The sequence below is a fragment of the Nematolebias whitei genome, chromosome 13, assembly GCF_014905685.2.
Source record: "Nematolebias whitei isolate Nwh7 chromosome 13, NemWhi1, whole genome shotgun sequence".
NCBI lineage: Eukaryota > Metazoa > Chordata > Actinopteri > Cyprinodontiformes > Rivulidae > Nematolebias > Nematolebias whitei.
Window position 1 is genome coordinate 28,679,133 of NC_056510.1, and position 25,502 is coordinate 28,704,634.

At 39.4% G+C, this 25,502-nt stretch overlaps 1 protein-coding gene across 1 annotated transcript in view; it reads right to left on the bottom strand.

The window, feature by feature from the left end:
- Nucleotides 1-24,484, bottom strand: part of LOC119419265 (target of Nesh-SH3) — a 43,652-nt gene extending 19,168 nt beyond the window's left edge. Inside the window, 14 exon segments of the mRNA XM_037686573.1 lie at nucleotides 1,788-1,853; nucleotides 3,407-3,433; nucleotides 3,573-3,734; nucleotides 4,093-4,170; nucleotides 4,833-5,756; nucleotides 6,621-6,698; nucleotides 6,860-6,931; nucleotides 11,312-11,360; nucleotides 12,002-12,045; nucleotides 14,654-14,844; nucleotides 15,012-15,144; nucleotides 15,567-15,635; nucleotides 15,720-15,899; nucleotides 24,386-24,484. Coding sequence (XP_037542501.1) covers nucleotides 1,788-1,853; nucleotides 3,407-3,433; nucleotides 3,573-3,734; nucleotides 4,093-4,170; nucleotides 4,833-5,756; nucleotides 6,621-6,698; nucleotides 6,860-6,931; nucleotides 11,312-11,360; nucleotides 12,002-12,045; nucleotides 14,654-14,844; nucleotides 15,012-15,144; nucleotides 15,567-15,635; nucleotides 15,720-15,899; nucleotides 24,386-24,482 — 2,170 coding nt within the window. The 5' untranslated portion in view covers nucleotides 24,483-24,484.
- Between the last annotated feature and the right edge of the window lie 1,018 nt (nucleotides 24,485-25,502).

The window sequence follows — 25,502 nt, forward strand, 5'->3', positions numbered from 1 at the left end:
TATATATATATATATATATATATATATATATATATATATAACTGAAAATTGATATGTGCATGTGTATTCACTACTCTTTGCTTTAGACTCCCAACCATTACTCATAGAAGCCAAAGAATTTGGAAAATAAGATCCACTTGTTGCCAGTCTAAGTATCAAATGCTATATACTTGAACTGAAAGCCTCCAGAATCAACACCAGTTCATCTCTTCTAGGCTATCACCAAACAAGAGACAGCATGAACCCAAGGAACTCTCCACACAGGTCAGAGACAACACTACAGAAAAGTCCAGCTCTGTGAAGAGAATGTCATCCATGACTCAGGAAGGTAATGAAAGAAGAGCAAGAGGCCAAATAAACCCTGATAGAGCCACAGCTCTTTTGCAGAGAGCAAAAGAGTATCTGGGAGAACCTGTAGTACATCTGTAAGCTTCACATAGAAAGGCTTCATAGACAAGTGGCCTTAAAAGTTTCATTGTTTTAAAAATGACAACGGCAGACCATTTGGAAATTTTTCACCAAATGTGTGGCATTCGTTGCTTTGTTCAGAGAAGATCAAGGACAGCACCATGTCTGGGTCAAACCTAACACCTCTTATCATATTAAGAACATCATCCCTACAGTGAAACATGGAGGTGGCAGCATCATGCTATGGGGATGATTTTCATGAGAACAGACTTGGAAACTGTTCAAAAGATGCATGGAGCAAAAAATAGAGAAACTCTTAAGGGAAATCTTAAGTCAGCTCCAAATATTATGTTGGAGACAGTTTGGTTATGAAGAAAGGAGAAAAATTCTAATGAGTAGATGTGCCAATAAATAAAGAAATTAATGGACAATAAGCCTGTGAAATGCTGAGATCAATTTTGTCCACAGAAGACAAAGGTGCATCTCCCTATGGTGCAGATTCTCATGAAAACAGCTCTGTGGTGTGGAGAAGGACCAACTACTGTGTACTTTGAGCTTGTACTTCAACCACGAGACAGACAGAGGAAGGAACCAAATATGTTGAGCACCAGAAAAAAAAGGGAATCAACACTCAACATTCAAAAAGTTGAAGATTAGAGAAATAGTTTCCAGAACGGGATAAATAAATAAAATCCCAAAAACCTGGGAACTAAAAGCTGGCTACAAAAACTGTTTACAAGCTAGAATAAGTGCCAAGGGAGAGTAAATGCTTACCATCCCTTTATGCTTTAACAGTAGAAAGGGTGGTCAGTAGATGTTTCATAAACTCCACAGGTTCTTTTACTTTTCTAGTCATTCACCATGACAAAAACTTTGACCAGGAGTGCCAACAGTTTTGCATGGCAATGTATAAAAATAATCATTTTGTGCTTCTGAGTGCAGGCTGGCATGCAGAACCATTTCTCTGAGTAGAGCTGCTTCCAGTGAGCCTTGAGACTCCTTGAAGGTCTCTGAAACTGTCCAAGTTTCCAGCAATAACAAAAAACAGCTGTGATGTGGGACTGAAGCAAAATCTGTTTCTGCAATTCCAAACAATAGAGCTAATAAACAACCATTTATACATCCAAGCAAGGTTTACTTTTAATCTAGTTACTCTAATTACCTGAGACTGTCTTTGACTAGAATAGAAGCCAGTAATGCTTCAAAATTATGAGTATATGAGACTTCAGTCTCAGTCAAGAGTGAATTATGGCACAAATACAAATCAGAAAATGGAAAGTGGCTTAAGACATAAAACAGCAGAGCATGAGAAGCACAGATCAGCATCTGCAACAGAATATGACAAAACCTCTAAAGTTTTAATCTTGGTTTGTCTTTACCAGGTTTTTCTCCTGGCCTCACCACAGGTTTGGGAAGAGAATTACCCCTGTGATGCGCTCCATAGGCTGTTGGAGGGAGAAAAAGATCTGTTATGATCAATACATCAAGAAAAAATGAAGTCAAATAAAAAAATAATCTTTCTGATATTATTTTCTTAAAATAGTGATAAACAGCTAAGTTGGTGTACAGTATGTTGTTAGTGTTATGACCCCTGACCTATTACCTGGGGGCTCTTGTGCATGTGCGCGTGAGAGTATGCACATGCACGTGACCATATTGCAGCCTTCTTTTGTGTTGATTGAGAGCTGGAGGCAGCTGGCCACCATCTTTAATGGTCCACAAAATACTCAGTTCTTCCTGAAAGCAGTCTCCTTACTTTCTACCTTAGACTGATTTATGTTGTTTTTTTTTGTTGGTCTGGATTTGCTCATATAAAACATTTTATTTGATTCCTGAATCCCACATGCCTCCCTTTTTGTTTAATGATTTCGGAGTCAGGCTATATCAAATTGGGGGCTTGTCCGGGATTTGAAACCAAAACCGTTTGTAAAAACATTAAACTGAATTCATATGTGTTTTGGGGTATGACTTCAAAACAACAATTTTATGTCTTTTTGGACTTTCTGGTCTCCTTCCTGCACCTCTTTAGGAAATGTTTGTGGATGTGCTGCAAAGTGAAAAAATTAAAATAGAGGCAGAATTAGACTATGGTGGCTTTACTCCTGTCCATGCTGAGCTTGATGTAAAATGTGTTGTGCCCCAACCAGCCACTGTAACCAGACTTCCTCCTTGAATGAAATTAAGTAGTTACTGTATCTGCACATCAGTTCAAGTAGCAGGGCTCCAGAAACTTCAAATTAAGATGAAAGAAGAGTCTGCATACTTGTTGCAGCAGGAATAGTCTATTAATTAACAATAATTTCATCAAAGTTGGAAGAAAAGGTACATGCCCATTCACCCTAAGAGGAGCCCTGAAAATGTAACTTGCACAAAAGATTAAATTCTCTTCATAGGCTGAAACATTTTCTATCTTTCCCACAAATATCTACTCATTATTATTCTATTGATATAACAGAATTCATTTTATTTATCTGCTACAGTATTCCTACAAATTAGAAGGTGTCACACTAAATGCATTCTTGCGTTTATTCATTGCTCTTGTGAGTACGTATTGATAATTTTATATGTTCACATTTAGATTAACATATTGCTTTGATTTGATTAACATGGTACTTGTTATCACACATCATTATTATGGTTATCCTCCCCATTGTCAAAACTTGGACATGACAAAGATTCAAGTTGGACTGAATTATTGGTAGTTAATAAATCATTCATGTCATTAGGAATAAGGGTATGGGCTTTCCTTCATTTAGAACAACCCCCCCTTCCTTGGCCAACAAAATGGACTAAAAATAAGTGTGATCCCTAAGATTTTTCTGTATTTTATTTTAGCTTTACTTGATGTTTTAAGATTTCTTCTACATTTTTGCTTTTATTGTTGTTTTACCCTTTCATTTAGCTGAACTGTAAAGCACTGTGATCAACTTTGTTTTTATTTGCTATATAGACATTGACTTAAGATGCTTAAGCAGCTTAAAGTGACAATGTGAAATGCATGTTCAGTGTTTTGACTCCATGTGTCCTGTAAAAATATATGAAGCAAAGGAGAACAAGAAAAGAAGAAAGAAATGCAAAACCATTTGTGTGGCTAAACAAATAGCAAAGAGTTTGTCTTCTGTAGCTAAAAAGAAAGCAGCCTTGGAAACAGAAACAAGCATTACCCTCAGGTGAGTTGGAGCTGTGAGAGGTGGTCCTGGAAGGAGAGAAAGGTCTTGAAGGAGCCTGAGTGTGAGGTACTGTGACATTTCTTCCTGCTTTAGGAACTGATGAGCTAATGGGAGAACGAGGAACTTCGTCAATAGTCGATTTGATGACTCCAGGGCCTATGGACCAGAAAGGCAATTCATAGTTAGAGATTTATGTCTTAGCCTGGGGAAATCTCCTAGAAGGAACAAATGATAACAGACTTCAGTGAAACACAAAAAACATGAACAATGAATGAAATGACAAAGCACAAAGAGGAGCACAAGACGAGATCCAAAGCTAGACAGAGTGCCGCGGTTATGAGTGGCCAGGGGTGAGACACGTCTGCTGTATGTAAACATGGAGACAGGGACAACAATGGGATGTTTGGTGCCAAGATGAAGATGGAGATGTAAAAACTCTTTACATCTTATGACTCGACAAAAAAAAAAAAAAATACAGATATGGTGGTGTGATGATACTTGTCATGGTTTTTACCATGTTTGTAACTACCAGCCTTCTCTGTGGCCAAGGCAGGTCTTGGTAAAGGTTTGCCCTCCTCTGGTAGATTAGGGGCTGCATGAAGAAAAAGATACTATTTATCTTGGAAGAAAAAAATGTATAAACATTTAAAGGGGGCATATTATTGGCTTATTAGGAAAAAATCCAACAGAGTTGTTGCTATTTGAATAAGAGAATCTACACCACTGCACTAAGTGAGGAGGTACAGGATATATGTAAATGATAAATGGTAAGTAGACTGTACTTATATAGCACTTTTATATTTTATTAAGATACACAAAGTGCTTTACACCACAATCTGGGTCCTCATTTACCCATTCGTACAGCACTCTACTAGATCTCTACAAAGCTAATCTGAATCTGTAGAGACCAATCAGTGCTTTATCACATTCATACAACGATGGGACACACATCGGAGGCAATGAGGGGTTCAATGTCTTGCCCAGGGACACTTCAGCATGTGACTGCTGGTGGAATCAAACCCCCATCTCTTGCATTGGAGGACGACTGCTCTAACCATTCAGCCACAGCCACCCCCCAGTAATGATTTGTCATCAATATAATGTTCAGAACCAAATTTTCCAAAAAAGTAATTTAACTTGTTGAGATTATAAAAAAATATATAAAACAATAATAATAACAACACAATAGCCCCCTTTAAAATGTAATTTTATAATTAATTTAGGAGTGATTATGTCAGAAGAAAGGGTTGTTACCCTTATGAACTGCCTTCATTGGGGTATCCTTGAAGTGGTCAGCCTGGGTCCTGGTCTCTGACTGAACCCTTGGCTGAGGTTTTGGATGTGGCACAGGTGCATGTTGTTCCTTAAGAGGAAATGGGATTTGGAATGGGGCCTCTGATGGAAAATGTGACTGGTGGTGTGTTTGAATGATTGTCTGATTTTGGTGGCTTTTTATTCTGGGTTTTGTAGATGTCTTGAATTGCTTTCTTGTTTTTTTCTGTGAGCTGAGTTTGTCCAGGTTCTTCGGTTTAGATTGTGTTGTGAACTTGGATTTAGAAAAAACTGTTTTTGGTCTTTCTGTCAGTTGGGTTGACTTTGTTTGTGGTATCTGTGGTTGAGGTTGTGTGTGGGTTTGTGGCCTAATTGAAGAATGGGTGTCAAGTGTTGTGGGTGTTTCTTGCTTATAGAGTGTGTTCTGCGGTGTGGGCTGAATGGTTTGACGATGTGCCATTGAGGTGGGCAAAGGATCTGGTTGAAATTGTACCTGCAGCTTGTTCTGAGTCTTTAGCTGCAGTTCTGTTGGGAAAGAGAATTTGCGGTTGGTCTTTGGTGTTGGTTGAGACTTTGGTTCATACGGAGGTACAGGTGATTGAGGATGTGGCTCTGGTTTAGGTGAGGACAGAAAGTGGGTCTGCAGTAAAGGCTGAGTTGTTTCTTGGGGTTGTGACTTTGTCTGGATTTCTGAGTGGAATGTTGTAAGTGCTTCTGGCATAGTTTCGATGTACGGATTTGCTGAAGGCTGTAGAGCCATTGGTTGTGTTGGTTTAGTTTGTGCATTAGGTTGAAACTTGGAGATTTGTTTTGAATGGCCTCCATGGTTTTCCAGTTTGTCTTGGTATACTGGCACAGATGCCACTGTGGCCGTGACAGGACAAAGCTTGGGAACTAGAGGGACCTCTGAAAAAGAAGGCAAAAGAGATCCGATGAGTCTGCTCTTCCTGGGAGATGTGAAAGAAAGAAAATATGATCATGGAGCCACAATCTTCTGTAAGGATAAATTACAAAAAACAAACAAAAAAATATATATTTTGAAGGTAATACAGAGCAGCTTGGATGCAGTAAACAGAAAAGTTGAACTTCTTTCCATCCGTCCTTGCCAAAAAGAAAAGTATTTTGTGCTATATTAAATTTTAAATATATATATATACATTTTTATGAACAAAATAAACACATGGCTTCAGTCTTCTGGGAAAAAAGCAACATAATTTTCAAATAGATTTGTCATGCACTCTAAAATAAAACCACCATCATACTGAAAAAGGTAACAATCAATAATAATGGGGGATAAGCATTTTTCATAATTTACATTGTATACTCTGTAAGATGTTTGATTATTTGTTTAATGATTGGGGAGAAAACAGAGGGAGGAAAAAATACAGTGGTTAGAATCATAACATGTAAGACATGGCTGAAATGCATTGCTTGATGGAGAAACACCCAACGTTTATCAGTGTTTCTTAAATGTTTCCTTTTGACTTAGAGGCTTGTACATCAACTTTAATTCAAGTGATCGCTAATGATAAAGTCATAAATAAATAGTATAAGTCAAGGAAAAATAAACGGGCTGAAGAGATTCACCAAAAATGTCCTGAAGACTTTGTTTTGTCTAAATGTCATGCAGCCACTTACCTCACATGCATCAGATGAATTTCATTTGGAAACTGTCCTTGCTCATGTAGCTATTTAAACAAACTCAATGATTACACACAGCTGAATTAAGAGCCATAAAGCATTTTCAAAAAGACTCAGAATATTGTTTACCGGTCGGCTGTTTGTTGACCACAGGCAATCTGGGTCCAGCAGTTGGTGGAAATTCCTGTCTAGCAGTTGTGGTAGAAGCTGAAAAATATAATGTGCATTAGTAGACCAGTTATGACTGTACTGTATACTTTGTTTAAATAACAGACAGTGAAATAAGAGACTCTCAGTGTAATAAAAAGTATGGTTTTGAGTTATTTCTCTTAATTGAACTTTGACCTTTAGGTCAGAAAAGTCTTTACCTAGAGTTGTTTGTGGGATTATCGGTATATTCTGGGAGACGGGCTGTATGGCCTGGGTCTTGTTTTGAGCAACTGGTAAAAACAAAAAAATAACTTTTAACTCGTGATGCATTCAGAGACATGAAAATACTTATGATGAGAAATTATTTTAAATCACAGCAGCAACTTTGTTACATAGAAACCACACTGCACAAATCCTTTGATACCTTTTCCAAAACTTCATAAAGTTATGATGTCATTCATACAAGCATGTTGGGATACACAAGTTGTAACGAGCTCAGTTGGGAAAATCAGAGAAGTCTTCTTATCACTGATTATTTTCCTTGAGACAGTTGTTTAAGTTGGCATTGCTTTCACAGTCAATCAAAGGTCATGTTGCTCCACACTCTATCCTTTCACTTAAATTTCCCACAAACTTCCGTTTCTATGATTCTTTTCCAAAACTAAAACTAAAGACTGTATCACTGATTGATCATGAAAACAAAGACAACGTGTCTAATGGCCTCTCTAACTTTAGCTCCCAGGCATTCAACCACTGCTGTACCTCTGATGATCTCATTCCTAATTTTGTCTATCTTTGGTACTTACAAGGAGAACCTAAACATCTTCATCTCTGCTACTTTCAGTTCTGTCTTCTATCTTTTTTTCAATGCCACCCACTCCAAAATAAACTACAAAGCTGGTCTCACCACTGTCTTGTAAACCTTTTTTTATTGTCTGACCTTTGCTGCCAACCTTTTGTCACAACTTTTCTCCATCCACTCCATCCTGCCTGGACTCTCTTCTGTTTTCCTGGACTACTGACCTTAAGTACTTGAAGTCCTGCACCTTTGTGACCTCTGCTCCTTGTAGCCTCATTGTTCCACCTGCCTCCCATTCACACACATGTACTCTTTCTTACTCTCACTTTCATACCTCTTCATTACAAGTATTAAAGGGTAACACTTTACAACAAGGTACACACAATTTAGTTAACTACTAGGGAACAAATCAGGAATAAATCAGGAACTGATGGGTAGTTAACCAGTACTGACTGGGGAACACACAGCCAAGCCTTATTAGGGGACTACTGGTTTGTTAACACAGGAACAAACCAGTAGGTAATGGTTAGGTAGTGATTAAGTAATGATTGGTTCCTCGGTAAGTACAGCCAGGCAATGATTTGGTTCCTCAGTAAGTGATCGTCAGACATAGTTAAGATGACACCAGTACAAGATTATGAAATTGATCATGTCTTTCATCAATAGGTTTACAAAAGAGAAAATCCAATAAAACCAGTAATCACTAGGAAACAGGTTTTTGACAAGCTGTGACCGCACTGGTGCAAGTTTTTTTTCAGAACCCACATGGAGAATTTCTCCTCTGTTTCTGTGATAACAAACCAGTAGTTCCCTAATAAGGCTTGGCTGTGTGTTCCCCAGTAATTACTGGTTAACTACCCATTAGCTCCTGATTAGTTCCTCTTTGGTTTCCTTGGTAACTTCCCATTAGTTCTCGATTAGTTCCTCTTCATTTACAAGGTAACTAACCAGTAGTCCCCTAATAAGACTTGGCTGTGTATTCCCCAGTAAGTACTGGTTAACTACACATTAGCTCCTGATTCATTCCTGATTCGTTCCTTAGGCGTTCCCTAGTAGTTAAGCAAATATTGTGTACCTTATTGTAAAGTGTTACCTATTAAAGAAATGGTGTGACAAAAATAAATTATCACAAAATTATGATAAAACAAAATTTGTAATATTTAGTAAAAAGAAAATTAAAAAAAATGTCAAACTCATAATAAACAATATTGAAATAGAGCGAGTGTATGAATTCAGAGTTTTGGGGGAGATACTTGATTACAAATTGCATTGGAAAGCTCATATTGATAATGTAAATGCCAAAATATCAAAAACTTTTGCAATACTGAATAAAATAAAACCTCTCCTCACTTTACATGTCATACTGTTGTTTCATACTTCCATACATGAATTATTGTGTTGAGATCTGGGGAAACTCGTATAAAACCAACACAACCAGTCTACATGCTCAGAAGAATCTGAATTATAACTGCGTCTGATTACTTTCATCCAACTAATGAATTATTTCTTATATTGCATATTTTAAAATTTTATGATTTAGTAGAACTCAGAACAGCATCGATTATATACAAAGCCTATAATAAACTCCTTCCAAGGTGTATACAAAAGTGGTTCAAAATTAAAAAACTATCATTTACAAGAGAAGGATTTATTTAAAAAACCCAAAAGTTAGGATAAATATTAAAAACAATTGTACTTCAGTTAGAGAGATTCAGGTGTGGAATAGTTGTTGTAAGGAGCTACAACTGTGTTCTTGACTCTTTAAATAAAAAAATAAAAAATGTATAAAAATCATTTACTAAACAAATATAATAAGCTTTGATTGTTTTTTTTTTTCCTTTTCCTTTTGTGTGGTTTTTTTTATGAGTTTGTTTATCAATTTAGCTGGAATTCGTTGATATGTTTTAGAAAATTATATAGGAAAAATTGCTTTGATTTTGATGTATAACAAAGTGAAGGTATAAAGAGCTTGTGCTTCTGCCTACACTTTTATCGGTCTACACTTTGTGTTTTTGTGTTCTTAATTTTTTTTTTATGAAACTGGTTTGGTTCAGAATGTGCATGTAAATTTAGGGACAGGACTGGATATAACATTTTTGTTTTGTTTCCAGAACATTTTGGTGGAAATATTTACGTTTTTTACTTGTTTATGGTTTTGTTGAAATTTTTAACTGTTGGAAATAAAATAAAGAATTATTATTATTATTATTATTATTATTATTCATGCATACCTTCACACCTCTTCAAGTTCTCTTCCACCTGTTCCCTTTTCTCACCACACGAATGTCATCTGCAAACATCAGTCTACAAGGATTCCCACCTGACCTCATTTGGATGGGAGACTGTGACAAAGTGAAGATTCACTGCAATCTGCTGGTTTCCTTAGATAAATTTTACTCATTGGGTGCCTTTGAAAAGGCAGACGCCTTTTAGTATCCACCTCAGAAAAGGGTTTCTTAACTTTATATCTCTTCCGTCAATTTTAATGTGACCCGAAACGCAACATTTATAAATGTTATATCAAAATGACTGGCTCTGCACCGTGATGTGTGCTGTTACGTTTATTGGCATTTCGAGTTACCATGGCAACATAATTTGCAAACAAAGACACCATTTTTCCCCACTCCTCACTCCACACTAACTGCTGCCGTGAGGTCACATGACTAAAGGCTCCAGTATACTGCAGCGTATGTCGGTTCACGCGTACGTCCATTCACTCGTACGTACGCGTGAAAAATTTGAGCTTTGCACGGAGGGTACGCTGGGGGGTACGCACGTACCCTCTGCGTACGTACGTGCGTACCTCTGTGTACGTACATGTGTACCTCTGCATATGGATGTACGCGGCAGTATACTGGGGGCTTTAGAGTGTAGATGTCCATGAAGAAAACAGAAAACCACTGTTGGTTTGTTTAAAACTCACAGAAAGTAATCATCAGATGTATCTAAAACTGATTAACGTTTAGAGCCATTTTGATTCAAGATGGCTGCCACAGCTACTTCAGCAAACACAAAATTGACTGTTACTCAGTCTTTCTTTGAGATATTGAGCTGAAATTTAGTATGGTTATAGGTGAGAGCGAGCTGTTATACACTCTTAATGCAAATCAAATATCCAAGATGGCCACCTTAGCTAAAAGGAAAAAAACATGATAACTCAGCCATTTCCAGAGCTATTCAGCTGAAATTTGGCTTATTGGTAGCTGAGAACAATTCCTAATAGACTCTGACTGAAAAGCAAAAATCCACGATGGCCGCCTCAGCCAAAAAAGAAAAATATAGACTAGTTTCAGTGATATGGAGCTGAAATTTGGTGGGATGACAGCTGAGAACGTTTTCCATCAAATGCTGCATCAAAATCAAAAATCCAAGATGGCCACCAAAGCTACATTTAAATGGCTATAACTCAGCCATTTTAGCTGAAATTTAGTGTAGCTATAGCCGAGAACGTTCCCTATCACATACTGAATCCAAATCAAAAATTCAAGATGGCCACCTTAGCTAAAAAGGAAAAAAAAAAAGATAACTCAGCCATTTTTAGAGCTATTGAGCTAGTGGTAGCTGAGAGCAAACCCAAACACGTGTCAAATCAGATTTTTTAATTGGCAGCAGCCTGGTAGTCCCTGTTAAAGTGTCTCCTAAACTTTCTAGTTGGCTTTTATAATGGATGTGAATTTTTCTGTTCAGTGTCCTGAGATAACTTCTGTTGTGACTTGGCGCTTTGTAAGTAAACTGAATTGAATGTAGGTGTGAAGTTACAAAACAGACAATTTAGAAAAAGTACTTGTTACAATGGAAAATAAAATCTCCCACTGCATCAGTTCTGATTCAGTGTTTTAGACCAACAACAATATAATTTTTATTGGCTTACCATGTTGAGGAGGAAACGGGAATGAATGCAGACCAGGAGTGAAGGGTTTCTAAAATAATAATAATAAATAAATAAAAAAACAAGAAGATAAAGAAGTGTTTGTTAGTTTCCAATGATTGTAAACATTTTAAATTGAAATTCTTAACTTGTTATCTTACAAAACTCATACACCATGTCAATTTAGCAAAAAAGTTTGTGATTCAGAGTTTTCCAATGAAATAATGTTTTATGTGTTTGGCCATAAGACAGAACATTAGTACCGTCTATCTTCATTCATCTCATTTCACGACTGACAGTCTTCTTCCCTTTTCTTTCAACATCTGCTCTTTTCTTTCCTCATTGTACTTCACACATTAGCTTGACACAGACTGCACTCTATGGCTTGGCTTGTCACGACTGCACTGAGGTCATTTCCATTTAGCAGTTCCATGGAAAATTATTTAGACGAGCTGCTCAGAGAACAGCAACAACAAGGACTCCAAAGCACTGTCTGCTCCAAATACACACCCAGTTACCAAACCCATCCATCCATCATCCATCCATCCATCCATCCATCCAGGTGCCTCCGTCTCTGTATTCCAAATTCATTTCATGATGCAGTATTATTTTTCTAATTTATCCATGTTTTGGTCCAATCAAATAAATGTACAAAAGTCTCAAATTTTTATTTAGAAAAACTGTATCACGTACCACAGGACTGACAGGGCGTTTAAAGATCTTCCTGACGACTTTCTCTACAAAGACGAGAAAAATCAAAAATTTAGTCGGTGAAAATCACAGAAAGTAAAGCAACTAGATTAAACTTTATTTCAAACACAAATTACCATTTGACACACTAATTCTTGCCACATGATCTTTGAAATATTGGCCACCATCTCTCAAAACATATTTGCAGTCAAACGAAAGTTCATATTTTTTCTATGATTAAAAATATTTTACAGATTTTTGGACAAGATAGCAAAACCACAAAGATATATTTGTCCATAAAGAAGTGCATTTCACTAATAAAGGGTAACAAATTGCTCAAAATATGCAAGCTTAGGTCCGTTCAATGAAACCATCTGAAGTGTTTTCCTTCTGCAGGTTCCTGTGTGCTGGGTGGTGAAAACGAGCAGCAGCTGTGGTCCATTTCCTCTGATGAGCTTAAGGGGGTAAGAGGCTATGGAAGTGTTCCTTTCCTTGCTGGGACATTAGATACCAATCTGTATTGTAGTCAGCCTCCTGGTGTTTTCATGAATAAAGAATTATACTTACCTGTTTCCTTCTGTGTTTCCTAGAACCTGCCTCCCTTTGACCAAATCCTGGATTGTTTGATTCTCCTTCGTCCCCCAAGACAAGCCTCACTCTGAACTCCTGTGATCTCTTACCTTGGCCTCAGACCATCTTGCTGCTCCTCAGCCACTTTATTTGGGCTTTGCCTGCCTGCAATCCTCTACAGCAGGGGTCTGCAAACTGCGGTTCTAGAGCCACGTGCGGCTCTTTGGTTCCTCAACAGCGGCTCTTTCAAGCTTTGACTAAAAGTAACATAAAACTGAAGTTTATTGGTTGTTATACAAACAACGACAAAAAGTACTAGTTTTAGCTGTTTTCATGTCATTTCTTTGGCAAATACTCACTTTAGCTTTTTGCTTTATTTCTATACTTAATTATTTTTCCACAATAAAAAATAATACATAGGTCTGCACAGCTCATAATTAGTATTGTTTTTTAATTTAAAAAACTTTCCCACCTCTTTACAAGAATCTGGTCTTTTCATTAGTCTTAAACTGTAATAATATCAATACATGTAAAAACCATTAGATATTTTTAGCTTTATATTTTCACCCCTACTGGCCACAAAAGTCTCCTCCAACAAACTTAAAGTGGCCCATGGGCCACCAGTTGATAACAGTTGTAGCAGGTTGTTGTGGCTCTGGACACATTGAATTTAGTGCATGAAGGTGTAAAAATGGCTCTTTTGATGATAAAGGTTGCAGACCCCTGCTTTACAGTAACATCCTCTATCATCTCAACTTATCCACCTCCTCTTACCATACGTACCTAAGATCCTCTACCCAGATGCCCGAGCCACCTCAACTGGCTCCTCTCAACGTGGAGAAGCAGCGGCTCTACTCTGAGTCCCTCCCAGATGATGGAGCTTCTCACCCTATCTCTAAGGGAGAGCCCAGACACCCTGCGGAGAAAACTCATTTCGGCCGCTTGTATCCGAGATCTTGTTCTTTCGGTCACAACCCAAAGCTCGTGACCATAGATGAGGGTAGAAATGTAGATTGATCGGTAAATTGAGAGCTTCGCTTTTTGACTCAGCTCTCTCTTCACAACGACAGACCGATACAGCGCCTGCTTCACTACAGACGCTTCACCTATCCGCCTATCGATCTCACGCTCCATTTTTCCCTCATTCGTGAACAATACCCCAAGATACTTGAACTCCTCCACTTGGGGCAGGACCTCCTCCCCGACCTGGAGAGGGCACTTTACCCTTTTCCGGCTCAAGACCATGGCCTCGGATTTGGAGGAACTGATCCTCATCCCGGCCGTGTCACACTCGGCTGCAAACTGCTCCAGCGAAAGCTGTAGATCACGACCTGATGAAGCCAGTAGGACCACATCATCTGCAAAAAACAGAGAAGCAATCCTAAGGCCACCAAAACAGATCCCCTCAACACCTTGGCTGCGCCTAAAAATTCTGTCCATAAAAGTTATGAACAGAATCAGTTGCAAAGGGCAACCTTGGCGGAGTCCAACTCTCACTGGGAACAAGCCCGACTTACTACCGGCAATGCAGACCAGGCTCTGACACCGGTCATACAGGGACCTAACAGCCCGTATCAAAGGGCCTGGTACCCCATACTCCCGGAGTACCCCCCACAGGGCTCCCCACAGGGCTCCCCACAGGGCTCCCCGAGGGACGCGGTCGAACGCCTTCTCCAAGTCCATTATCGTTTTTAAAATTTTGTCAATTTTATCCGAGATAAAAGTTTACCAGACATACTGAAAATATATAATTTTTGCACCTTAAAAGTGATTCCCAAAGCGCTATTAAACAAAAACATGTCTTATCAATGCATGGTGCACAATTCCATCCATTTATTGAGTTTAGGGGCCTTTTTAATTTTTTTTATTATTATTGTTAAATTATTTATAGGTCCATTTGAAATGGGTCGATGAAGAAAAATGCAACACTTCAATGGACAAAGAAAAACTTGAAGAAATCCTTAGTAAACCTGGACTATTACTTACAAATACTTTAAGAAGAGAAGAAAGTCTAGCTCTTCAGAAAAATAAAGAACAGACTGGTGGTTGAAGACTTTATGAGCAGCGCAGATAAATCAAACGTACTCTGCAGGACTGGTGAGCTGATGTTATGAACTACCGGCTTGCTCCACGTTCCGGTGCCGCCTTTAGAGTTAGGCTGGACTCCAAATTCATAGACCGTGTTTGGCTTCAGATTGTCAATGATCGTGTCACTTGTTGGGCAGGTCTGGTAGTTCCACTTCCTGTTCTTCTCACGGTACCGAACTGTGTAGTGTCTGAGCCCAATACAGAGCAGAACAGAAACAAATGTATGTTAAAAAAAAAATGGATATTTGAAATGGTAACCAGAAACAGTAAAAGGCACTGCAATAAAGGCAAAATGTAAAAAAGGCACTGTGTCAGTGTTTTAGTCAATACAAAAAATATAAATCTGTAAGCTCACCCATCTTCTAAACAATCATTCATAATATTTCCTTCATAGGGGGTTTTCAGCAGTGTTCCCCAGGACAGGAGGACTGATGAGGGCGTCACCGACCCAATGACAAGATGCAGCGGCTTCTCCAGTTGTACTTTACCTGAAAAGAACAAAACAACATTTGCTTTGGCTTTTAGTGTTCTCAGATTTTCCGTCTATTTTCTGTTCCCGCCTGTTCAGGGTTGTGGGAGGATGTGGCCTTTCTCCCTCAAAACCTGCAAGCAGGGTACATTTTGCAGGTTCCAAATCCATTGCAGGGACACAGAGAGACAAACATGCACACCAATGCTAAGGTCTAATTAGAATTTCAAATAAGCCTGACATGGATGTTTTTCAACAGTAGGAAGAAATAAGAGTACCTGGAGAAAACGTCTGTGGATGAGGAGATGAGAACATGCAAACCCCACATAGAAAGACCCCCAACCAAGTTTCAAATCCATGAAACTTCTTCCAGTGATACAACTGTTCTAACACCTTAAAATTACTTTTACTTTGTTGGTGATGATTACTTATGAGACCTACCTTTACATTGCTTTTTCACATCATTAGTAAGAATAGGCTGGACAGCTATAAGGTACTTGGGCTCAGCATCTGAAAACAGACGTACAAAAAGTTGAGTGTCAATGGTCCATGCTATATAAAATGCATTGAAACTTTTATTTTTGAATGACTTACCAAACTCTGTCTCATAAGGCAGTCCGTTGTCAGGCAGCTGAATGAACTGTTTGGAGAACATGCTGCTGCCGTAGCCCAGGATGTAGCCCTCCAGCTTAGTGTCTGTGTCAGGTCGTAGAAACTTCATCACTATGGTGTCTCCTTTGGTACTGATACGAACCTTCATGTTCTGACGTCTCACTGGGAAACAAGATATACACCAAAAATGCATTTAATATAACACATTCTGTTATACACCTGCAATTATGAGAATGTTTCATAATGACGGGAAAAAGAGGGCAAAAAAAATTATGATAAGGCAAAAAGGTGAATCTTTACCATTTTTATAACAAAAACAACTTCAGAATCTCTGCCAGTATAAAAGAATACCAATTTACAGAATACTAATTCATTCTGAGTGAGGACAAGCAACAGAGCATTGTCCAAAATCAATTGACACAAAGTCACAAATCCTCTGGCTTTCACTGAAAAAAATTAATCACAGACAGGTTTGTCTGAAGTCAGGATGAAAAGTTAAATGTGAGGCAAAAAGGGAAAGAAATACAAATTCATTGGCACAGAAACAAAAACAATAAAAACTTTTTTGCAGCACATTACGTGAATCTTGCTAATGAAAACAAAAAAGGTTAAATCGTGTCATCTGGATCAGTTTCTTTAAGTGAGAAACGTTTTGTCCCCCATCCAGAGGACTTTGTTAATCTGTGACCCGCCAACCAGATCTGTCTTATAAGTAGTCTTCACTGCAGTGTTTCAAGTCAACCTCCTGTTGGAATCTCAAAAGTAGCCTTTAAACACGTGCAAAACACACCCATCCAAAACAATCAATCATTAAGTACAGTAATCATATGTTTTAGGCCAGATGGCCAACTTGCCAATCAGAAACAGCCTGAAGACAACCAAGGTCAAAGTGGTTCACAAAATGTAAGCTCAATCATCCAGGTAGATAATAATGAAAAGGTTCAATTGTGTCATCTGGATCAGTTTCTTTAAGTGAGAAATGTTTCGTCACCTATCCATAGGTTGCAGTTGGTAGAGTTGTTGTCTCTTAATGAGAAGGTTGCTGGAACGGATCCCCCCGGGGCCTTTCTAGGTGGAGTTTGCATGTTCTCTCCGTGCATGCATAGGTTTTCTCTGGTTACTACAGTTTCCTCCCAGCGACCAAAAACATGCATGTTAGGCTGATTGGTAACTCTAAATTGTCCTTAAGTGTGAGTGAGAAAGACAATTTTTTTTTTTTTTTTTTTTTTGTATCTACGTGTCCCTGTGATGGATTTGGACGTGTCCAGGGTGTCACCTGCCTCTCGCACAGTGACTGCTGGTCATGGGCACTGGTGACCCCCGTGACCCAAAAAAGAAGAAGCAGGTAAAGCTGGATAAATGGATGGATGAATTCTTTGTTTACATATCAATTTTCGACATCCATCCATTATCTTCTACTTGTTCCGAAGTCAGGTCACAGGGGCAGCAGTTTGAGCAGGGAGGTCCAGCCATCTCTTTTCACAACCACTTCTTCTAGCTCTTCTGGGAGGACCCCAAAGCATTCCCAGATGAACCGAGAGACATAGTCTCTCCAGCATGTCCTCGGTCTTCCCTGGGGTCTCCTCCCAGTCGGACATCCCCAAAGCACCTCCCTAGGAAGGCGCCCAAGGGGCATCTTTACCAGATGCCCAAACCACCTCAAATGGCTCCTCTCAACTCTGACTCTCTGACTCTGACTCAATGTGGAGGAGCAGTGGTTCTACTCTGAGTCTCTCCCAGATAACTGAACTTCTCACCCTACCTCTAAGAGAGAGTCCAGCTACACTGCGGAAGAAACTCATTTCAACCGCCTGTGTCTGCAATCTCATTCTTTTGGTCACTACCCAGAGCTCGTGACCACAGGTGAGGGTAGGAACGTAGATCCACCGGTAAATAGAGAGCTTTGTCTTACAGCTCAGCTCCCTCTTCACCACAATGGAATGGTACAGAGTTCGCAATACTGCAGATGCTGCACCAATCCATCTGTCAATCTCATGCTCCATTCTTCCCTCACTTGTGAACAAAACCCCGAGATACTTGAACTCCTCCACTTAAGGCAGAACCTCAACCTGAAGAGAGCTATTCACCCTTTTCTGATTGAAGACCATGGCCTTAGATTTGGAGGTGCTGATTCTCATCCCAGCTGCTTCACACTCGGCTGCAAACCGCTCCAGTGAGCGTTGAAGATTATGGCACGATGACGCTAACAGGACCACATCATCTGCAAAGAGCAGAGATAGAATTCTGAGGCCACCGAACCGGAATCCCTCCGCCCCCTGACTGCACCGAGAAATTATGTCCATAAAAGTTATGAACATAATTGGTGACAATGGGCAGCCCTGGCGGAGTCCAACTCCCACCCTGAAGGGGTCTGACTTACTACCGGCAATGCAAATCAAACTCTCGCACCGCTTGTATATGAACTGAACAGCCCGTGACAATGGGACCCCATTCCCATACTCAAGGAGCTTCCCCCAAAGTGTATCATGAAGAACACAGTCGAATGCCTTGTCCAAGTCCACAAAACACATGTAGACTGGATGGTCAAACTCCCATGACCCCTCGAGGACCCTAGTGAAGGTAAAGAGATGGTCTAGTGTTCCATGGCCAGGACAAAATCTGCATTTTTCCTACTGGATCTGAGATTTGACCAGGTTTGACTCTCTTTTCCAGTACCCATGAATAGACCTTACCAGGGAGGCTAAGGAGAGTGGCACCCCTATAATTGGAGCACATCTTCCGGTCCCCCTTTTTGAAGAGGGGAACCCTCACTACATGTTTGGGTCTACTGGGTCTGTCCGGCATCTTCCCCTGCCATCTGAACCAACTCACTACCAGGTAGTGATCAGTTGATAGCTCAGCTCATCACTTCACCCATGTGTCCTAAACAAACAGACACAAATCAGATGACATGACTACAACCTCAATCACTGATCTACAAACTAGGGTGTCCTGGTGCCAAGTGCACCAAGTAAATGTTAGATAGTTAACTAATATTCACATTGCTACACTTGTTTACATTTGATAGAAAATGAAGTATTGAATCATTTACAAAGAAAGTAAAATTGTGAACCTTTAAAACAATGTAATATGTGTGTCAGTAACAGATATACATGCCTATGTGAGTTTTAGACATCACTTTTCCACCATATTATTCCACAATGAAAATTGAAATTGTCCTCCCAGCAAGTCTTTGTCCATACTATACCAAACATTGTTTCAAACCTATATCTCAATCAAATAAAGCATAAGCTGTATTAGAACAAACTTGGTTCACAGAGACAACACCCCATAATGAAATAAAAACCTAGAAGCTCCACTCCCAGGTAGAAAAACATGAAAATATTTATGATTGGTGGAACAGAGCTTTATTGGTTGTGTGATGGAGACTAACCAATGAATAGGCAAGTGTTTTAAACATTATGGTTGATTGTTTTTTTGTATAGCATTAGGACAAAGTTTTATTTGTGCAGTTTTTACAGAGTGTGTGCACCGAGTTAAGGTTTTGGTAAAGTTTTAAATTACACTGTTGTTAAAACTCTAACCAGGTTTTAAAGATTCACCAATCAAAAAATAACTGGTCTCCTGCATGATTAATTTTCAAGAATAGAACAAGTATAAACACAAAGACTATTCATAATTTGAAACACAAAATTATTTTTTTAACCATTTTTGCCTTCGTTATGTGGCCTGTGACCTCAGCCAGAAACAAGTCATGACATCAGTCAGGCCATTTATGAGACATGGTGATAAAGTTAAAATACCAAGACAAATGATGTTAGAGGAGTCTGAGTTATGACTGTGTTTTGGTGGCTGCACATGGAAAGCAATCACCACAAATGATGATAATTAGATTAGAAAGTGGTAGAAATGAACCAGGTTTGTTGTATTTTACACACTTCTGTCTTTTTTATTTTGCCATGAAATCACAGCTAAAAGCTAGAAAACCTGAAATTATTACCACTAATTTAAGTCCTGTAAAAAAGAGTGTTTGGCTAACTAAAGAATTGCACTCCACTCTCTTCAGTACACATCCTTGGCTCGTATTTCAGTGCTAAGCGAAATAGTGGAACTTTGCTTTAGCAATCCTGCCAAAAGCTGCAAGACGCCAAAATCGACACCGACAGTGGGAGAGAGGGAAACCCTGGATTTGAAAAATTCCCTTGTGCTTTTCCAGCTGTGTTTTCTATCAAAACTGCATTTGTTTCAGTTCTTTATATATTTCCAATAAACAACAAGAGGGACCAGCTCCAAGGGAGAGAGCCACACAGCCTATAAAGCCCCAGGAAACCTCTGGCTGCACACTTTCATGTCCAGTACAAGCAAACAACGAGTCTGTCCTGTGACAACGTGGCCCTGTTATTTGGCTCACCCACTATTTTTCATTCATTCAACCTTTATTTAGACAGGTTAATCCCATTGAGCATCAGGGACTCATTTACAAGAGAGACCTGATTTCTTAACAAAGAGTGGTGACAACAGTGGACAACAACAACAATAGACAGTCATAAAATAGGTGTAGGCATACAAATTTAAGATTTTAGAGTTCCTTGTCATTGGTCATTGAGGCAAAAGGCAGGGTACAGCCCTGAACAGGCTGGCTGTCCATTACAGAGCTCCACATAGAGAGATGAGACAGCCAGCCTGTCATACACACACCTAGACACGATTTAGAGAACCCAACTAACCCAGCATGCATCATTTTGAACAGGGAGAAAACCCACACTTGCATATGGAGAATGTACAAAGGCCATGCATACAGGTCCTAGCTGGCAATCTTCTTGTGACACGGCAACAGAACTAACCATCTGCTCCACCATGCAGCCCATGATAAGTCTCAGGAATTTTTATTTAGTGGCTGTTTTCTCTGCTCTCAGGTTTCCAACTTGAACGTAAGGATGTGAAGTGATGACTTGGCCGCCCTCACTGTGTGAAGACAAATGGGAAATGGTGTAGAAGTCACTACCTTTCATTACAATGAAGTGGAAACGAGAGGCTCGTGTCAATCGGAGTTAAGCATTCAAAGTAATTTAGATGGTGGTTTAACATCTAACCTGACATATATTGTCTAATGTAAATAGTTCAAAACCAGTTTAATTCAGTACTGACAGCATCTACTGGGACTCAGTGGGAGCCTCATTGACTACATCTTTCTCTGGAGTAATAACATCCTGGCTTCACCTGAAAGCAGAATGTTGTGTCTGGCTGTATTCTTCATATTTTAGTCCGAACACTTGGCTGCGTTCACGCAGGTTTCTCCAGTCTCTCTGTATATCACCCGCGTGTCATATTTATCTGTGAGCAACAGCTGTTTCTTCTTTTCCCTGCTTCATCTCGTCCTTCACCTCCTTCGATCAATCTTCGCTGACCTATTTATGTCACCACCATTGTTCCATCAACATGATCCTTTTTAAAACTTGCTGAAGTGCTTAAATCCATCTTACATGTCCCCTGCTTTCGTCTCATCTGCACCATTATTAGTGTAAGCATGACACGAGGCCATGTTTGGTTTGCCGAAGCTAGGCAGACCATTAGTTCTGTTGGAGATGTGTTACATTTCACAAGATACAGGAAGAAAATTCAATTAAAGCCTAAACATTTTAACTAAGCTTTTCACATACATATAAACTATTATTATATTATACAAAAAGAAACAGAACTGTGTATTTTTTTATTTCTTGATACAAGAAGAGGGGGGAAAAAAAGGTTCAGCCAGCAGGCACTACTTTCATCTACTGTGCTTACATCTTTGTACCACCTGAGCTAAAGTTACATTTGCTACCATCAAAGTCGTCAGTTTTAAACTCACAAAGTGGCCATGAAGCACAGACTGAGACATGGAAACCATTATCAGGTTTTCATGTGTGTGCGCTGACAAACTACAGTAACTGGACCCTGAGACAGTATGGAAAACGTTCATGGAAAACCTTTCTGCTTTCCAAGAACGTTGCATGAATCATAATCAGGCAGAGGAAGTTTAATACGCTGTAATCAAATTTTAAAAAGGGATGTGTTTAATGGTTTCCCGTGAGGCATTTTGTGAAAGAAAACACTGCATCAGGCGTAATTAGATTTGAGATTTCCAAGTTTATTAATCTTTCTACTATTTTTTCACCCCTTTTAAATCTCCTGAGAGTTTATGTTTCTCTTAAAAGAGTCCTGGCCAACAGCTGCTAGGATAAGCAGAAATAACATAAAGTTACACACAAAAGTAATGAAGATATCAAATGAAACATGACATGAAAGCTTAAAGGGATAGTTCAGATATTTTGAAGTGGGGTTCTGTGGAAAGGTTATGTTCATTTAACATCTTAGCTGTAGTTGATATCTCTTTAAACAGCCTCAGCTTAAAGAAATAAAGTTTAAATTCTGACCTGGTCAGAAAGTTAATGACTTTGATTGTTGCTGTCCTAAAACAACTAAAATCTTAAAATATTCATAACAGTTTGTGCAAAAGCTTCTTTAATAAATTATTACCAATGTCATTTTCACATTGAGTGGTTATTCTGGCAGAAATATAATATTCCTACTGGAAGTATGCAGGAAGTGATAGAGCTAGCTGCTGTTGCTATGTACAGTAAGAAATCATATGATTTTATGTTAACAACCACGGGAGGCAAAAACCGATGGCAGCGTTTTATTTAGATTTTATCTGTTTTTAATTGGTGTCATTCACAAAACCTTTTACAACAGGTGAGCAATTAATTGTTCATAACCGTACCACGAAACTTTGCTTCAAAAGTTCTAAACCAAGATTAGAGACAAATGTAATCACTACTGTCACTGCAGGTCAGAAAAGGCTGATAACATTGTCCATTAGACAAAATCTGATTGAATTTCTTTACATTTTGCCGAATTTCATTAAAATAGAGAGTAGCTCATCAACACTCAGATAAATTTGCAGCTAAATCCAATCACAAAATAAGAAGGAAAAAACTAAATGTTCTAATTCTTCACATCATCTTCACAGTGAAAGCATTTTCAGGAAACACGTCCCATCAGATTGTCCTCCAACCTTTAACCTTTGACCCATAAACTGGAAACAGTTGCATTCAAATGTTTCTGCAGTCCGTGGCTTATTTCATTCTATCTGCTCAGAGCATCATGACGTCTTATCATCAATCTCCAGCTCTTACTGGCGTGATTCACAGCTAAGTGTGAAGCTGTTGGGATGAGGTCATGGGTTTCAGTTGGAAAAGGGTAGACTGTCCTCTCCTGGCTGGGGGTGAGATGCTGCCTCAAGTGGAGGAGTTCAAGTATCAGGGTTTTGTTCACAAGGGAGGGAAGAATGGAGTATGAGATTGACAGATGCATCGGTGCAGCTTTTGCAGTATTGTGTACTCTGTGCTGGTCCGTTGTGGTGAAGAGGGAGGGCTGAGCTGCAGGGCAAAGCTCTCCATTCACAGTCTGGTTTACATTTCTGTCCTCACCTATGGTCACAAACTCTGGATAGTGACCAAAAGAGTGTGGATACAAACGATTGAAATTGTTTTTTTTCTGTCAGGTAGCTGAACTTTCCAGATAGCGTGAGTGAAGTTTAGTCAACTGGTAAAGATGCCCCCAGGATGCCTCCTTAGAGAGGTTTTCCAGGCAGGTCCCACCGGGAAGAGACCATGGGGAAGACCCAGCACACGCTGGAGTTTCAGTGTCTTTTGGTTGGCCTGGGAATCTCCCCAGCAGAGCTGGTAAAGGTGGCTGTGTAAAAAGAAATTTGGACCTCACTGTTCAAGTTGCTGCCCCTGTGACTCCGGAACAAGCCAAAGATGATGAATGGATGGATGCTCCCAGCGTTACAGGGACAGCTCAATAAATCACAGTCACAGATATAAAATAATAATAATAATAACACACATTTTTTAAGGTTACTAAAACTTTTTGGTTCAGCCAAAACTCTTCTTTAGGGGTTGGGATTCACCGCCATTTAATAAAACCAGAAGAACATATCAAATCCATTTGATCCTATTTATTATTATTGTTGTTGTTTTTATATTAATACTATGGGTGCTCTCTTCCTCAGGTGTCGGCCACATCGAGTGAAATCGCACAAAGACCTGGCAATTGTTTTTAATCCAGATGTTCTTCGTGACGCAGCCACCATAGCCCACATGTGGAGCAAAGAGCAGCCAGCTAAGGTGCCCAACAGCAGCTGGGGGGTTAAGGGCCTTGCTCAAGGGCCCACAGTACAGGGCAAATGAGGGTGGAGGCAAGTAGGAGTGCTTCACCTTTCCTGCTAAATTTTTGTCGTAATGGTCCAGTAATTAAAACCTGCGACTTCCTGATCACAGGCTCGTCTTCTCTAACCTCTGAGCCACCACTCCCTCCATTTGAATACATTTAAATGTAGAAAAATTAACCATATAAAAAGCTGTTATTTTTTAGTTTACATAGTTTGTTTATTGATCTTTAACAAAAATTGAATATTAGAATTTTGACCCCATGAATTAGATTAGTCATCATTCATCGTTGCAATAATTGGGTTTATCAATGTAATTATCTTAGTCTTCCTAAACAATAACCTGTGGGGTATCACACATCTTGCCTTACAAAAAGAGAAAACAATCAATAGACTGAAGTGTGCATCAAATGCATCCCTTTCTGTCCACTAGTGTTATCTGATGTCTCGATGAATTAATGCAGGTATCACTCACCTCTGCTCCTCTGGGACGTTGAAGGAAGAGCCAAGACTGTCCCAGCGATGAAAGCCACGAGGAGAAGGATCAGAAAGGTGCTTGAGTGCGGCTTCATTATGACCACTCAGGTGTAAAGACCAGCTGTGAACTCCAACGAGGAGTCAGAAAGGCCGAGATGCTGCTGATGTCTTTGGATGAGAGACTTTTGTGCTGCAGCTGCAGGAATCAGGATGAATGACTCGTGAGTGGCTGGGTGGTCCTCAGGACGAGTCCAGCTCTGTGGATGCTGCAAGCTGCTCCTGCACCATCTATAACTGTGTAAGAGAGGGAGGAGACACACCAACCAAAACACACCCACTCCTTATGCTCCCATATGTCCTTTTTCTCACTCTCTTTCTCCATCTGAAACAGTTTTTGTAGGAAAGAAAGAATGAAGGAAAGCTTTTGCCAAGTTTTATGCCTGTCTTTTTTTCCACCATTTTATTTTGCTCATTGTGTTGGTATGGCTATAATTTGTGACATCTATTAGACTTTCTTTTTTCTACTCTAAAATCTGTCTGTTTTAAAGCATGCAACAGCACAGTAGGAGCTCTTTTATAATATTTCAAAATCTCGCCTTTAGCTATTCAATCTGGTGACGCCCGTCCTGGTGCTGTTGGGTCTCAGCCTTCAGTGCAGTAAATCATTATACAGTAGTCCCTCACTACTTCACGGTTCGTTTATCACAGACTTGCTCTATAGAGGTTTTACAAAATAAGATTAGACATGACACACAGTTGGCTGATTGATGGATGAGCTGCATGATAGGCATGGATTTTTTATTGAAAAAAATATATATTTAGCACCTGCTGCACATTTGTGCAGCCCAGAGCTGTAGAAAAAGCTGCTCCTGCATCGTTGTGCAGCCCAAACTGCAGGATAAGCTTCCTGCTGCAGCTGATCAGCTGTTCTGCAGAGCTGAGAAGTGGGTGTGGCCAAGAGCACTTGCAGGTGGCAAAGAGCAAAGGAGGCAGAGAGCTGAAATCATGACATTCTGTGCTCTTTTAGAGCGTTTAGAATTTAGAAACTTTGTTTAGAATATTGCAAGAGTGTGGGAAGGGTTTAAAACACCTATATATATATATATATATATATA